The 13,904-nt window shown below is 41.6% G+C and overlaps 1 protein-coding gene across 11 annotated transcripts in view; it reads right to left on the bottom strand.

The window, feature by feature from the left end:
• TJP1 (tight junction protein 1) overlaps positions 1–13,904 on the bottom strand; it is a 191,096-nt gene that overhangs the window by 66,885 nt on the left and 110,307 nt on the right. Inside the window, exon 1 of one of the 11 annotated variants that reach the window (XM_050309297.1) lies at positions 541–770. The exons of the other annotated variants lie outside the window; for them this stretch is intronic. Coding sequence (XP_050165254.1) covers positions 541–573 — 33 coding nt within the window. The 5' untranslated portion in view covers positions 574–770. Of the gene's footprint in view, positions 1–540; positions 771–13,904 lie in introns of those variants that run through there. 11 annotated transcript variants of the gene reach the window in all.

The following is a 13,904-nucleotide window of genomic DNA, read 5'->3' as shown; positions in this document are numbered from 1 at the left end:
GGGACGCTCAGCATTACTCACCGTCGCGCTGTGCCGGGGGAGGTCAGAGTACACACCCCGCACCGTGCACCTGCACCAACACCTACGGATCAGGTGGAGGACCGGCACAAGTTTCAGACGGATTACTGCCGCTCCAAAGCTGTTTACCGTATGTCAGCAACAATCATCCCCGACTGATTCAGCGGCCACAGAAAAATCCTGCAGTACAGGACTCTCCCGGCTGAACCTTTCCTAATTGCTACCCGGCTCCAGCCTGGAACAAAAGGGCACGGCCAGCGCAGCGGCGGGAGCTCCAGGAGCCGCCCCGCCGCCGGGCCCCGCGCCCGCACATCCAACAGGTGGGCGGCCGGGCCGGGGGGCTGAGGGAGGGAGGCTCAGCGGGGAAAGCGGCCGGGAGGCTCCGGCCCGCCTCGCCCACCTCCTCGGTCCGCTGCCCCCGCCCTCGGCGATGAACCTCAGGCTCGCCGGTGCAAAGGGTAAACCGCGCCGGGGGTACCGCGGGGACCGGAGCGGGCGGGGAGCGCGGGGGCCGAGCCTTACCTTCGAGGGAGCCGCCGCGGCCCTGGCAGACATTTTGTTTCCTTCTCTCCCCCGGAGCCGGGCGACCGTGTGCGCGCCTGCAACTCCTCAGCGGGGGAGAGAAACTCGGCACCACCACCCGCGCCTCACGCAGCCGCCCGAATAAACATCCCAGGGCGCGGAGGGAGGAGGAAGAGGAGGGCGGCGGGGAAGGGGCGGGGACAGGGACAGGGGAGGAGGGAGAGAGGAAGAAAGTGGAAGGGGAGCGGAGGCTCAAGTTTGATAAAAGTGCGGTGTCTCTCCCGCGGCGCCTGGCGCGCCGGGGCTGGGTCCCGCTGCCGGAGCGTGGGAGCGGCCGCGCTGCCCCCGGGCTCGCCCCCTCAGCGGCCGCGCGGCCCGCCCGCCGCGTGCCGCTCCCCCCGCGCAGCCACCGACATGTCCGACCGCCGGCACGGCCCATCCCATCCCGCCGCGGGGGGACCGCGCGCCTCGCCGCCGCCTCCCCCCGTCCCGCCGCCGGACCCCGACCCCCGGACGGCGGCGGAGTGGCGCCGGCGGAGCGTCCCATCGCGGCCCCGCAGGCTCCGCCGGGCGCGGCGCGGTGCGGGGCCGCCCGCGGGGCTCGGCCCCCGCCGGGCTCCCCTGCGCCATGGTCGAGGCGGCGGGAGCCGAGCGCGGCCAGCCCGGCGCAGCCTATGGGAGCGCGGGGGGCGTTTGAACCGCGGCAGCGGAGAAGGCCGGGACCGGCCCCGGCCCCGCGGAGCTGCGGCGGGGGGGAGCCGAGCACGGCCCGGCTCTGCGCTCTCGGCGAGGCGAAGGAATTCCTGTCCCCCTGGAACTGGCCGCAGAACTGGCATGTCGATCAGCGCGGGCTCAAACCTGCTTTTGCGTTTCCCTATTGTTTGAAGGGGCGGGACATTAGTTTTCAAGTTCCTTAATTGTACATTTTGTTCTTGAGATAAAAGCAATAAAGACACAAAAAGAAAACAACTTGGGAAATTCGATCTGCTTTCAGGTGGTGACTGCATAGCCTTAGCATTTCCTATAGGATCACGAACTGCTGCCTGTAGCTTTAAAAAATAAACTTCCCCTAGTATTTTAGGCACAGTGGTTTTAGTGTCTTTTATAAAGTAAGTATTTTAGCACTAAGAGAAATACTGCAAACATTTCTTTCCATTTAAAAGGAAGGCTTTTAAAAGATGTTATTTTACTTTTGGGAGGTGGGTGCCTAACCCATGCACGATGAGTCTGTCTGAATATTCAGCTGGAGCTGACTCTCGCTTTTGGGATGGCTCATGCTACAAGAAAGCTGAGCACATACTCCCAAATTCTGTAGGACCAAGTCATAAGTTAAACAAACCACTTCCATAAGAATCACCCACTTAAGTGTTTCAAACCTCAGTGAAAAGATGTCACAATCTGTGTAGTAGCCATGTCACTATGATCCACAGTTTATGATGTTGATTAATTTACTGTTTAATACTAGATTAGAGCAAAAGTTGCATGACTAATCAGGTATATAAGCTGCCAGTGAAAGGAAAGTCGGTGAGAAAAAATTCCAGACCAAAATAGGAGTACTTTGCATTCTCTTTGCAAACATTTCACGAGATCTGGATGACAGTAAAAGCCATGGTATCAGGGCCATTATTTTCATACAGTTGTACTTTTTATGTGCTACCAAGTGCTTTTGTGCTCCATGCAATCTTCAGAAATACTTAAATTCTTAAAAAGAAGCAATAATTCATGATCCAAATCACTCCCTCTACCAAGAAACACCCTACCCAAAGCTACTGTATGAGTTTTATGTTTGTTCTCCTTTGAAAATAAACAAATTCATATTCCAGGAAATAGCTGAAGCAAATTCCCAAGGCAACAGTCCGAAATCAGGGGGGAAGGGCCAACTCAACTCCTCCACCATGGTGTGGAGAATAGGGCACTGCAGGGCAGAGAGAGCCCAGCAGAACCGTCCCCCAGCACACACTAGGGCAGACTCAAAGCCCCAGTAACCTCTAGCTTTCGTCAGCACCATCCCTGACTTTCTGACACCTGACTGCTCCCAGACTACTCGAGTATTGTGGCTTCACCCCTTTTCCCATGGAGATGCAGAGGCTGTGCTGAGCTCCGGAGGGGACTGTTCTCCACGGGAGCTCCCCGTGTTGCAGCATGGCCTTCTGCCAAAGCTCCTCCACTGGCCCCTTCCCTGAAAACACTATTGCACGGGTTTTATTTGTTAATTGCTAGATGTAGCTAAGCCTCAAATTACTCTTTTTTTTACTCTATCTACACGTGCAGAAGGTGGAATGTGACATTTTTTATGCCCACATGTTTCACTGCCACAGTCTAAGAGCATTCACCAGAGGAGGCAGGAAGGAAAAGGCTGAGAACACAACAGGAAGGAGGGGGAAGATTTCAAGGTGTGGAGACGCATGAAAAACCCATGGAGGGTGACCTGATAAAGTGTAGGCTAAACTAATCTCTCCCTTTCATCTTTCTCCCCTCAAATAATTCTGGGGAGGGTGGGCAACACCTGCAGGCTGGGGAGGAGGGCGACTGGGAGTGAAGACTAAAGATGATAAACCAAGATGAGGCATATGATAGGGGAACCAAAGGGGACTGCAGGCATGCAAACACACAGAGGTTGGAAACGGATCCCTAAAAAAAGGGAGAAGGACCATGGGCAAGGAAAGCAGTAGTTAGGGTATTGGGAGAAAGATGGGGAACAAATAAAATGATGAAAGAAAAATAGTAAGCAAAGAAAGTTCCAACAAAGATGAATGTGCCATTTTTGTATCATCTTACACTGGATGAGAAAATGCCATCAGTCCACACATTGAATTTGACAAGGAGGGAAACTATTGAACAAGGAAGGACTTCTGTAAGGGTTTTGAAACGTCTGGCAGTTGGACATATAGAACTCCTTTGGCCCACAGAGACTAACAAGATTGATTGATTGATTGTTTCTTTCTTTTTTTTTCTTTCTGTTTCTTTTCTTTCCTTCTTCCTTCTCGTTCTTTTCTCCCTCTTTATGTTTCTTTCTCTTTTTCCTTCCTTCTTTCTCTCAATCTTTTTTCCTTTTTTGCTTTCATTTTTTATTATTTGTTCCTTCCTTGCCTTCCTTCCCTCCCCACCTCCCCTCTTTTTCCTTCCAACAGTTCTTTAAAATTCATCTCTACTCTTGCTATAAATTAGAGGAGCTAGAAATGCCATCTTATTCTATTAGTACTGGCAAAATGCATGCATTTATTGGTAGATGCAAATTATTTTTTAATTAATATTTTTGCTTGGTTTTATACATAGCAATAGCAGAACCATGTTCCTATTCTTTGAAATTCTTCCTTCAGGAGAGTTTTTTCAACTCTTCATTAATAAATTGCTAACAAGCAAACCTTCCATCAACAGTTCTGAAAATGCCAAATCAAATGTTAGTGTAGTCAACATAAAATCATTATCTTAAATGAAAGTAACCTAGAATTATATTCCTATTTAACATTTTTTTAAGAAAATTCTTAGGAAAGTATTACAAAATTAATGTCTGAAAAACCATGTTGCATTTTGTTAAGGCTGTTGGGATTCCAGTGTATTCATGTATTCCCTTTAAAAAGCTCTAGGGAAACAGCAGATGTCTCTGTATATATATACACATATCAATTTATAGTGAGAGAGATACACGTTAGTGTTTATGCATATCTATGCCCTATATATATACTACATTCAGTCAGATACAGATATATACCAAGTCCCATCTGTTAGCTGATCTGAAGGATTAGAATTTTAAAATATATTCCTGATACTACCATTGTAGGTCCTGAAAACAGGATGGCTTCCCCATTTTCAGAGAGAAAAGTGTCTCAAAAGTCAAGTGCTGAAGAAGAGCAAGTGCTTTACTCATCCTTTAAATAACACTAGGAGATGCCTAAAAAAACTATGATTATATTTTCTTGGTAGGAAACCTAAAAATAAAACTATTATTTAACAACTGTAGTTCAAATCATAACCCTAAATTGATTCCAAGGACACAGAAGGACAGTCGTGTGTGTGAATCCATCTTTCTAACTGAGGACACGTTACACTGCAAGAACAGGAAATCTATTCTCTACTTTGTGTTGACTTAACTTTTTAAGAAACGTTTTGACCACTTAAAGATGAGGAAGAAGGAAACTGCAGAACCGCAGCCACCACAGAGACTAATTCCTGTGGGTTTTGTGGTGTTGGTGGCTCAGAAAAAGAGAACAGTTCATATAAGATCTTTCAAAGATATCAGATGGTTTTGTTGTCCTATGAGAGAGTCTTGGGATGCTTAACTATAGTATGCCTATATATTATCAGTGATGTCCTGCAGTTTAGTTGATATTGTACGTTCTGTATTTCAGCATTTCAGGAACGAAGAAAAAAGGGGAAGAGAAAATCAGAATTTACCATATAAACTACAAGAGAAGAAAGTATCTGTTTCTACCTCAAGAAATAACAAAGTGGTTTAAAGAAAGCTGTGGGAAATCCACGTCCTTAAAATTACACAGAACTTCAGTGTCTTGATGAATCAAGTCCCTAGGGAAAAAATTAATGTAGTAATGATATCTAGTAATGATTCTTATCTTCCTTCCACTTCCATGCAGTTAAAGCTTGCTTCCTATATCTACTTACTCTTTAAAAGGCTGTATATCACTGCAGGTGCCTCTCCTAAAAACAGTGCAGATAACTGCTCAGTATACAGGGAACAGAGACTTCCAGTAACTCCTTGCCTCTCACATATTGGAACTGTTAGACAAAGACAAAATCCCGAACACCTGTACTTTACCTCTCATTAACAGGTTAAAGCATACATTTCAAGTACAGACCAGAGGCTGGATATGTCCAGACTATGAATAAACCCAACCTGTTCTGACAGTCAGCCTGTCTTAAACATGTGCTGTTTAAAGTCATTGTTATCTCTTGTTTAACACCTTAAAAAAAGAGTACTAGGTTTAACACAGTGCAAGTTTTTTTTTCTGTTCAGCCAGAATATCACTTCAACTTTCAAGCAAATGGGAAATGTACAAACAGAATTAAAAGTAGGTTGCAGTGGCAACGCAATATTATTTTCAGCCTTAAAATACCTAAAGAATTTGTCACTGTAGAGCTGAAGAGTAGAGTCTCCTTGGTTTGGACCAGGTCTTAGAGAATCTTTGTCATATGTATAATTATGTGTAGTGACAAAATCTGAGACCACTGCTGAAGCAAATGTTATCTGTGAGTTCTTGTGGTTCATGGCAGCAGAGCTAATTTATTACAGAAATTTATTACAGAAATGTTATGTAACTATTCTGCTTCTCAGATATTTTGTGAACAGAACTATGTATTTTAATGCATTGCAGCTCATCAGGACTGATTTTACAAAATGCTTCACTGTTAAGTAGCCACTGGATGTCAAAATATCTGATATTCTGAACTGTGCTACTTTCTCCAGCTTTATTTGGTAGAGAAGGGACTGTTAAAATAATCAGAGACAGCTGTGAGACTTCAGCAGGTGCACATTCAGTGAGTTTGTGGTTTCAGTCACACTGCAGACAGTACCACACATGCTCCACTGATCCAGAATTCTTATTGTCATAGTTTGCTTTTACAGAGAATGACTAGCAGTTCATTCTTCAAAATGCCTGCCCAGATAACAAGCAACATGCACCAAAGATTAACTGCACAGGCAACTTTAGAAAATAAAAACTAAAACAGACACAGGCTACACAGGCTTTGTTACTTACAAACTTTAAGTATTTCAGGAAAGCAGCCCAGGACAGCTTAACAAAGTTGATTCATTTAATTTCCTTGCTAGCAAACAACTCTGTATCCAAACCCAGAAATCTTCCAGGAACCCTTGCGCAAGATACAGCGACAGAACTGTTCTCAGAACCATCCCCCCAAAAAAAAAAAATTCCCCACATCTAAGGAGAAACAAAGATGGGGAGAAAAGGTGTGGTTTTCCAACCCAGATAGTTTTGAAAGGTGAGATCACTTCTACAGTTTCTTGAGCACAAACAGCAGGCTTGCAAGGAGTACTACGGGAAAGTATCATGACTCATTTTTGTTAATGAAAAGGGCTTGCATTCAGAATGTGAAAATATGTACTGAAAATTGTTACATTCAACACAAAAATATATACTGAAAATTGTTATACTGCTAAAAACATTTATAGATAATGGTGCAAAAGTGTGAGCTAATTTGTTTCTTAATTCTTCATATAAGAAAGACTTTATTGAATAATTGCAAAAATGTAGAAACTTAAATGACCAAACTTTATAAATTATAATGTTTTTCTTTTTTTTTTGCCACTCAGCTTTTGTCTTTTAGAATATCAAATTTGTTTTTCTCCTCTAATCTTTCTTATTACAACAGATACAAGACTCCACTTATTCTTTTAAAATTCACATTCACAAGTCCATCAAATCAAGGGACTAACAGTGTGCTTAGAAGGGGGAACACCAGACTACACCCACTTAATTCCAGTGTAATCTTTACCTTAGTTGGTAGCTCTGTCCTAGTAGCACCTGCTTTGCAAGAGCAACTTCAGTAAGGTTCAGAGGAGGTAAGTAAAGTGATTAAGCTCCTGATGGTCACACCCAAAGGGTTATGAACTCTGTCCATTTTAGTATTTGCTTTTGTTCTTACCTCCAGATATTAAAAACAATTTTAAAAAAACTAAAACAAAACAAACAAAAAAAAACCCAAAACCAAACCCACAACATTTTAAAAAGATCCATGTTTGTGTCAGCTTAAGAAACTCAAGTTATCTTATTTGTACCCCCTGCAGCTTTCTTAACTATATATTACTTGGATGATTATATTACACAGTGGTGTCACCACTGGTCTGCAATGGTTTGTTGGGGTTCCCTTTGAAAATTATTATCCTTCCAAAATATATTAAGTCTGAGACACGACTGCATAAAATATTACATATAAACATGCTATAAAACACTACAGTAGAACACAGTTTTATGAGTTTTAACTCCATATTTCAATAATCTAGCCTACACTCTCAATAAATTCTATTTAAGACAAGTTCATTGAGCATCACATCCTTTCCATCTTAAAGTTAGGAGTGCTTTTCAGTTACTTTTAGCCTGTAGCAACTAAGTATACATCTGGTTATCTGTTATTACATATTCTATTTTAGCTGTGTCTGCAATCAGTAGCAAATTTAGCTCCCTGGGACAACACGTTTTGCAGTATGCCCTATTTTTGTCTGTAATAGTTACAGTGTGGTTAAAATTAATATTTTTAATTATATAAATAAAACCAGTTACAAGTTTTTAAAATAAGTTAAAAAGTTTTCAGTGTATGTAACAGTTTCAAGATGGCAATATACATGTGAGGATACTAGAACAGAAAGTGCTCAGTGTAGGAGGATATTGCGCTATTTCCTGAGCTATTGTTGTTGTCAGGAAAGAAAAACACATGTCACGGGTTAGCCTGTAGGCTTTGGTATGTCACAGCACATGAAATCAGTGGGCAATACACACTAACATGATGAAAGCCCCATGTTCTCCTCATGTTACTTGATCACTTGTTTCTCCTCTTGCACTGTGTCAGCCCCTCCATAGCTGCATCTCACTAACTCTATGGGGAGAACTGAAGTGATACTCATTTAAAAATTATCCTCGTAGCACAGAGGCAGGAATAAGTGGCCAAAGATGGGGACTTAAGCTGAATTTACTGGCAAAGATAACATGAGTATACATTTACACCTGCATAGCATTTACCTACACTTTAAGCACATAGATCACTGCAGCTGCAGATTTCTGAACCTGTGGACAAAAGACATCCTCTGCTTTAGAGAGGTACCTCATCTGATATGATATTGCTTGCTTCACTCCTTGGATAATTGCACAGCATTTTTCAAGTAGTCACCATGCAGGTGCAAGAAATTCTTAGAAGCTCATTTTTTTCAGTTTGGAGATTCATGTAATATTAGCTGTATAATGACATAGTGCAAACAGTTGTCACTGAATCCCTCAAAAGCCCTCAGAAAGCATGCATGCATTTTACTCTTGGTCCCATTAACGGCAACCTGTAACGCATTTTCAATAAAATTTTTTTAGCAATAACTAAATAAAATTTGAATTCAAGATTTACATAGCCAAATTTTACCACAGAGTAATACTGAATATGTTTAACCCATTGAACAAGAGATTCAAGCAGATGTGAGGTACTAAATGAGAATTTTTTTCTATGAGTCATCACACTGCTTATACTGATACAGAGTCCAAATTTCACTTATTTCTCTCAGCTAAATAGATTCAGTCCAGCTCTCTAGGCATTCATAGTGCAAGCAGATCTGTAAACTGATTTACATTTGCCAAACCAGAAGTTCTTCAGAGAAACTCTCATATGACATCTGCAGGACTGGCAAAGCTCAACTCCCAGCTGAGTGCTGCTGGTTAAAACAGGTTGTACATTTACTTACCCAGGAAACATTAGTATTTGATAAGATAAACATATATGGCTAAGAGTGTATCTTTATTTAAACTCCAACTTTAAATCTGAGAAATCTATAGTCAGAAATTTTCCTGACCCTGCTGCATTACCAGAGGAGCCATCCCTTTTTTATAGGACCGTACATGCCACAACCTATATTACAGTGAAGCCAAGAGGCTTTAATCGGAGCAATGCTTTAATCCAGCTAAACCAATAGAGTCAGTGCAGAAAGATTCATGCAAAAATATTTACAGTGCAAAGCTCAAAGCTAACAGGGCAAACGCTGTATTTCCACACTTGAATGACTGTTTCTCAGCTGAGCGTTTAGGCAGCACAGGCTTCACAGAATCCACATTATATCAATTTCATTAGCTAAGTCTCTTCTTTACACATCTGTCAGTTCAATGCAGTGTGCAAGCTGAAAAACTGTAACTATCACATCTTTTTTTAAATGTGTGAGATTCTAATACTTGTGAAAAGTACTAAAGCAAGAGCCTAGGGACTGAAATCCTTCTTGTTTTCTGAGCAGGTAAAGCAAGGACAAGCATTAAAGCAAGTTTCCTAGTGAAATCCAGTCACTGTGGCTGTTTTCAGTCCCTTGATCCCTTTGCCTGAAAGCTTTTCCAGTATTTACAGTCATAGTATCTTCTGAGTCGGAAGGGATCCACATGGACCATTGAGTCCAACTAATTTCCAATGTTACGCTCTAGTCTAATAAAAGATACAGCTTCCCATCATACATCATACATTTTTTCCCATCAAAAAATGCCTGCTCCCTAGCTAGCAAGCATTTCAAAAGCCTTTTCCAAAATGGAGAAACCAATTTTTGTCAAGTGTTCAAACTTTCATGAGTCACAAAATACTTTTACTTCTTGTACTATTTTAAAATGAGTAAATATTATAATTGAGAACAAGATGCTTGATGCTGAAGAGATTTATACAGCTTCTTACAAAAAATGTAACAAGTGTTTTGAACATGAGCTTCCACAGGTACTTCATTTAGACTTATTTTCCCATATTTTTCAAAAGCTCCTCATTAGAAGGGGCAGCCTTCAAAACAGACTGGGGTTTTCTTGTCTCCCAAAGACCCAATTACAAATAAGGAGCTTGAAATCAACCCTAGGACTCTTTCCTGGCTACGTGTTGCACTGACATTTATAAGAACGTCAAATAGATGCACTGCTGCTTTTTAGACATGCACTGGTGAACAAATAGATCTCATACTACTTCTAAATGTTTCTCCCAGGGTAGCCAGTATTCTATTTTCACAACTGGGCATCTTGCTGCTTTCTGAACAATCAAGATTGTGGGGAGAAAAAAAAAGAGCAAGCCTAGCCCCTAAATCGTCACAGAAAGCATCCCAAACCACTTTAATAGAAGAAACACCATTTTTATACACTTGTCTTACAGTACAGACTGATTTTTTCCAGTCTACTTATTTTCATTTCTATAACTGTATCAGGTTCCTGGTTGCACTAATAGGCCTTAATAGCCCTAACAAGTTGATTATGAAGACAATTAATTGTTTCTCTTTAAAAGCCCTGTAATCTGGAGGCAGCAACTGGAGTTGACAGAGATTTACCAGGATGAAGGTCGAAGGTGAGGTGGAGGCATTTTTCCTCCACCAACACCATAACACTTGCCCTAACTCATATGAAATCTCTGTCTGTTCCCCAACCAGAGCTGCATCATGAGCAGTTAACCCACTCATTAGTCTTGGAACAGAAACAAACTAGCGAGGTAATCACTGAATGCTTTGATCATTTGGGAAAATCAGTGCAACAATCTCTACGTACGTAACCATATTGGAGAAGGATTACAAACTGTGTACAACACTTACTGTATCTGCAAATGCACAGGATAATACAGTAGCTGTCGCCCTCATTATATCAAAAACAACAAATAAAATCTGAGCTTTGCAAAATCTTTGCTCATATATATGCAGGGTCAGCTTTACCCACACGTGGTCACGAGAGGCCCAGAGACAAGGGTGTGAACAGTGGTGCCTCCCTGCAGCAGCACAAGCCCCATCTTGTACAACGCATACAACCTGAGAGCCAGAGGAGCAGTGAGGTGAATGAGTTTTCAGAACATGTCATTGTCTTAGTACTTCATAATACTACAACACAGGTAATGGAGATCTTATCAAAATGTGATTTAATGTCATGACTCAAGCTGGATGGTGAGCACAGGAAAATTGCTATTTGAATTTAAATTACAATTTCATTAGGTATCATATTTCACTTTAAAATTAGTATTTTGTTTCTAAGTGAACAGATCAGATTGTGTAACTGAAAGCTATCTATGTCACAGCCTTTTCCATGCCACTGCAAAAATAATTCCAGTGGTCTCAAGGATAAGGTGACTGAGGTTTCTCAAATATATGTGCTATATATGCAGATAAACTTTATCTTGTTTTTAATTACAGTGATTACTTTCCATCTTTCTGCCTGCATTGAAAAAGCAAATATAGACCTTATATGACCCTCCTCCAACTCCCATTCCAAAAACTGTGTCACCAGCAAAGATGACCAGTACCCCACTGATACACTATTGTGTGGCAGTCAGGGACAGAGAAAGGAACAGCCTCAGTGAGAAGTACACCTGGGGACAATCTGATTTAGCAGTATTCTATTACTCTCTAGACAGCATGAAAAATAGCATTGTACAGCACCAGCATGTTCCTTCTTTTTAAAGACACGGTTCTTCTATTTGAAACTGAAATTAATTCAGCCAACATATGCAGTCCTTTATTAAAGGGCTCTTTGAACATAAGGAAACAGAGATACTGTAAGAAGTCGTGCATCTGAAGTTGTTTGGGAGTAATTTCTTTTTTATTCAGTGTGTGCAGTCAGCTGTGGGCTGCACCCCTTTAAACAAACAGTCCCCCCGCACTGATTGGGGGAGTCACCTGAAAGACAGTTCTGGTGTTCACCACGCTCTGCGTTGACTGAGGAAAAGGCAACTTTCAACCTCTGCCAAAGGACTCCACCAAAACCCTCCCAAAAGAGCTGGTTAGAGGACGCAGTGAGTCAGGGAACTGCCTCTGGAGGCACCTTCCCAGCACACCCGCTCTGACCTGCTCTGCTCACTTAGCCATGCTCCATCTGCATGCCTCAACCCTCTTCCCCCAGGCACAGCTTCTGCCATGGAAACCTTCTTCAGACTCCAGAGGAGCCTCACTCCCTGCATTGCTAATATTTTTAGAAATGACCCTGTTGCTGCAGTGTATTACAAATTAAACAAATGCAATCTTATATAACATTATTACAATTATATTGCAGTCTTTGCCTCAGAGAGACAGCAGCACCACAGCTACTGAGGTTCTGCCACACAAAGGGGCAGAAGACACTGCACAGCTGGACACCGAGCGCATTGTATTTTGCCTAAAAGTGAGGTGTAACAGAATACTTGGATTGAGGATACCACCTTACTCGATCAAAAAGTTATGCGTATATAAATCTTAAGTGACTTGAAGCATGAAAACAAATTGCTAAGCCTCCAGCTGAGATTTCAACTCATTTTGAGCTTCTAATTATGCTTGAACAGCTCTTGAAAACACTGAGATCGGTTTCTGACTGCATAGCAAAGCATCGAATGGGCAAGACAAATATTGTAGTAACCTTCATAAGCAATCTGATAGTTATTGTGGAATTCATCCTCTGCCCTTTATCTTCTCTAGAAAAGTCAGTACTGATTATGAAAACACAGTAATAAGACATTCCAGAAATGTATCATTTTTTAATCTATTTTAAAAATTTATTTCAATATTTTAAGCAAATACTTAATTTGTGGTGTTATCTGTCCATTTCCATTCTCTGCTCTATGGAAGAAGTATTTAATAGACATACTTTGATGTCAGTACAGATTCACAGGCAGATAATTTTCTTCTGAACAAACTTGTTTCTGTAAATATAAATGCAATGCAAACATAACTGGCACAGTCCTGTCTGTGGTAACAGCTGTGATTAAATCATACCTGTTTCTATTGTCAGGGATGTTTATTAACCTGCACTTTGCAATGAAAGGGCAAACAACTGTGACTACATCCATACTTTAGCAGCAGCAGAACAGAGATGTTAAATTCTGGACTGCACTAGCCTCACACTCCTCCAGCTCTGGAAATAGTCTCAAAGACAGTCTTTTCCATTTTTCCTTTTTAGTTTTTTGGGTTTCTTTACACAGAGATTATTTACTAGGCTCTTCAACTTTGCTACGTCACATATCTGAAGAAAAAACAGTGCAAAATACATAGCATGAAACATACTGGTGTTCAACGTTCCTTTTTCAAGTATTTTCTTGGACCTTTTTAGGAGAAAAATTGTTCACAGAAAATTCTCTTGTATGACCTTAGTATTGTCATCTCTTCCTCACTGAGAAGGATCACTGAGGTACAAACAGCACCAACACCTGGGTTTTACCACGCCGGTGCCACTGGCATGCTCAGTGACCTTGGGTTAATCACTTAACTATTCTGTACATCTGTAAAACATCAATGGGGGCTATATGGCCAAATAAATATAATGAAGAAGCTTTTTATGTGCTTCAGAAAGTAACCAGTGGCACATAAATGCACAGTACTGCTGTAAAACTGTAATTGAAAAAGACAAAATTAAACCAAGTATCAGTAGCTATTCTTAAGAACTCACACAACTTGCACATTCAATCATTAATATTTTCATGCAGACTGCCTCTCCTGACCTTACCTTACCTGACCTCGGCAAGGTACCTTACTGCAGCTCATTAGGTACTGCCAAAGTATCTGAATTTGGCAGGTTGCTCTTCATAGAAAAGGCCACCTGGATAAAGTGTTTGTAGATACAGTGTGACTGTATCTTTTGAGAAACTTTAAAAACTACACTACAAAATACAAACTGATTTTTAATTTCTGCCTTACTATTACCTCAGCTCCTCCTTCAGCATTACAGTTGTGTAATCTC

The sequence above is a fragment of the Myiozetetes cayanensis genome, unplaced genomic scaffold (assembly GCF_022539395.1).
Source record: "Myiozetetes cayanensis isolate MyiCay16 unplaced genomic scaffold, myiCay2020 scf14, whole genome shotgun sequence".
Lineage (NCBI taxonomy): Eukaryota > Metazoa > Chordata > Aves > Passeriformes > Tyrannidae > Myiozetetes > Myiozetetes cayanensis.
This window is presented reverse-complemented; position numbering and strand designations above follow the sequence as displayed.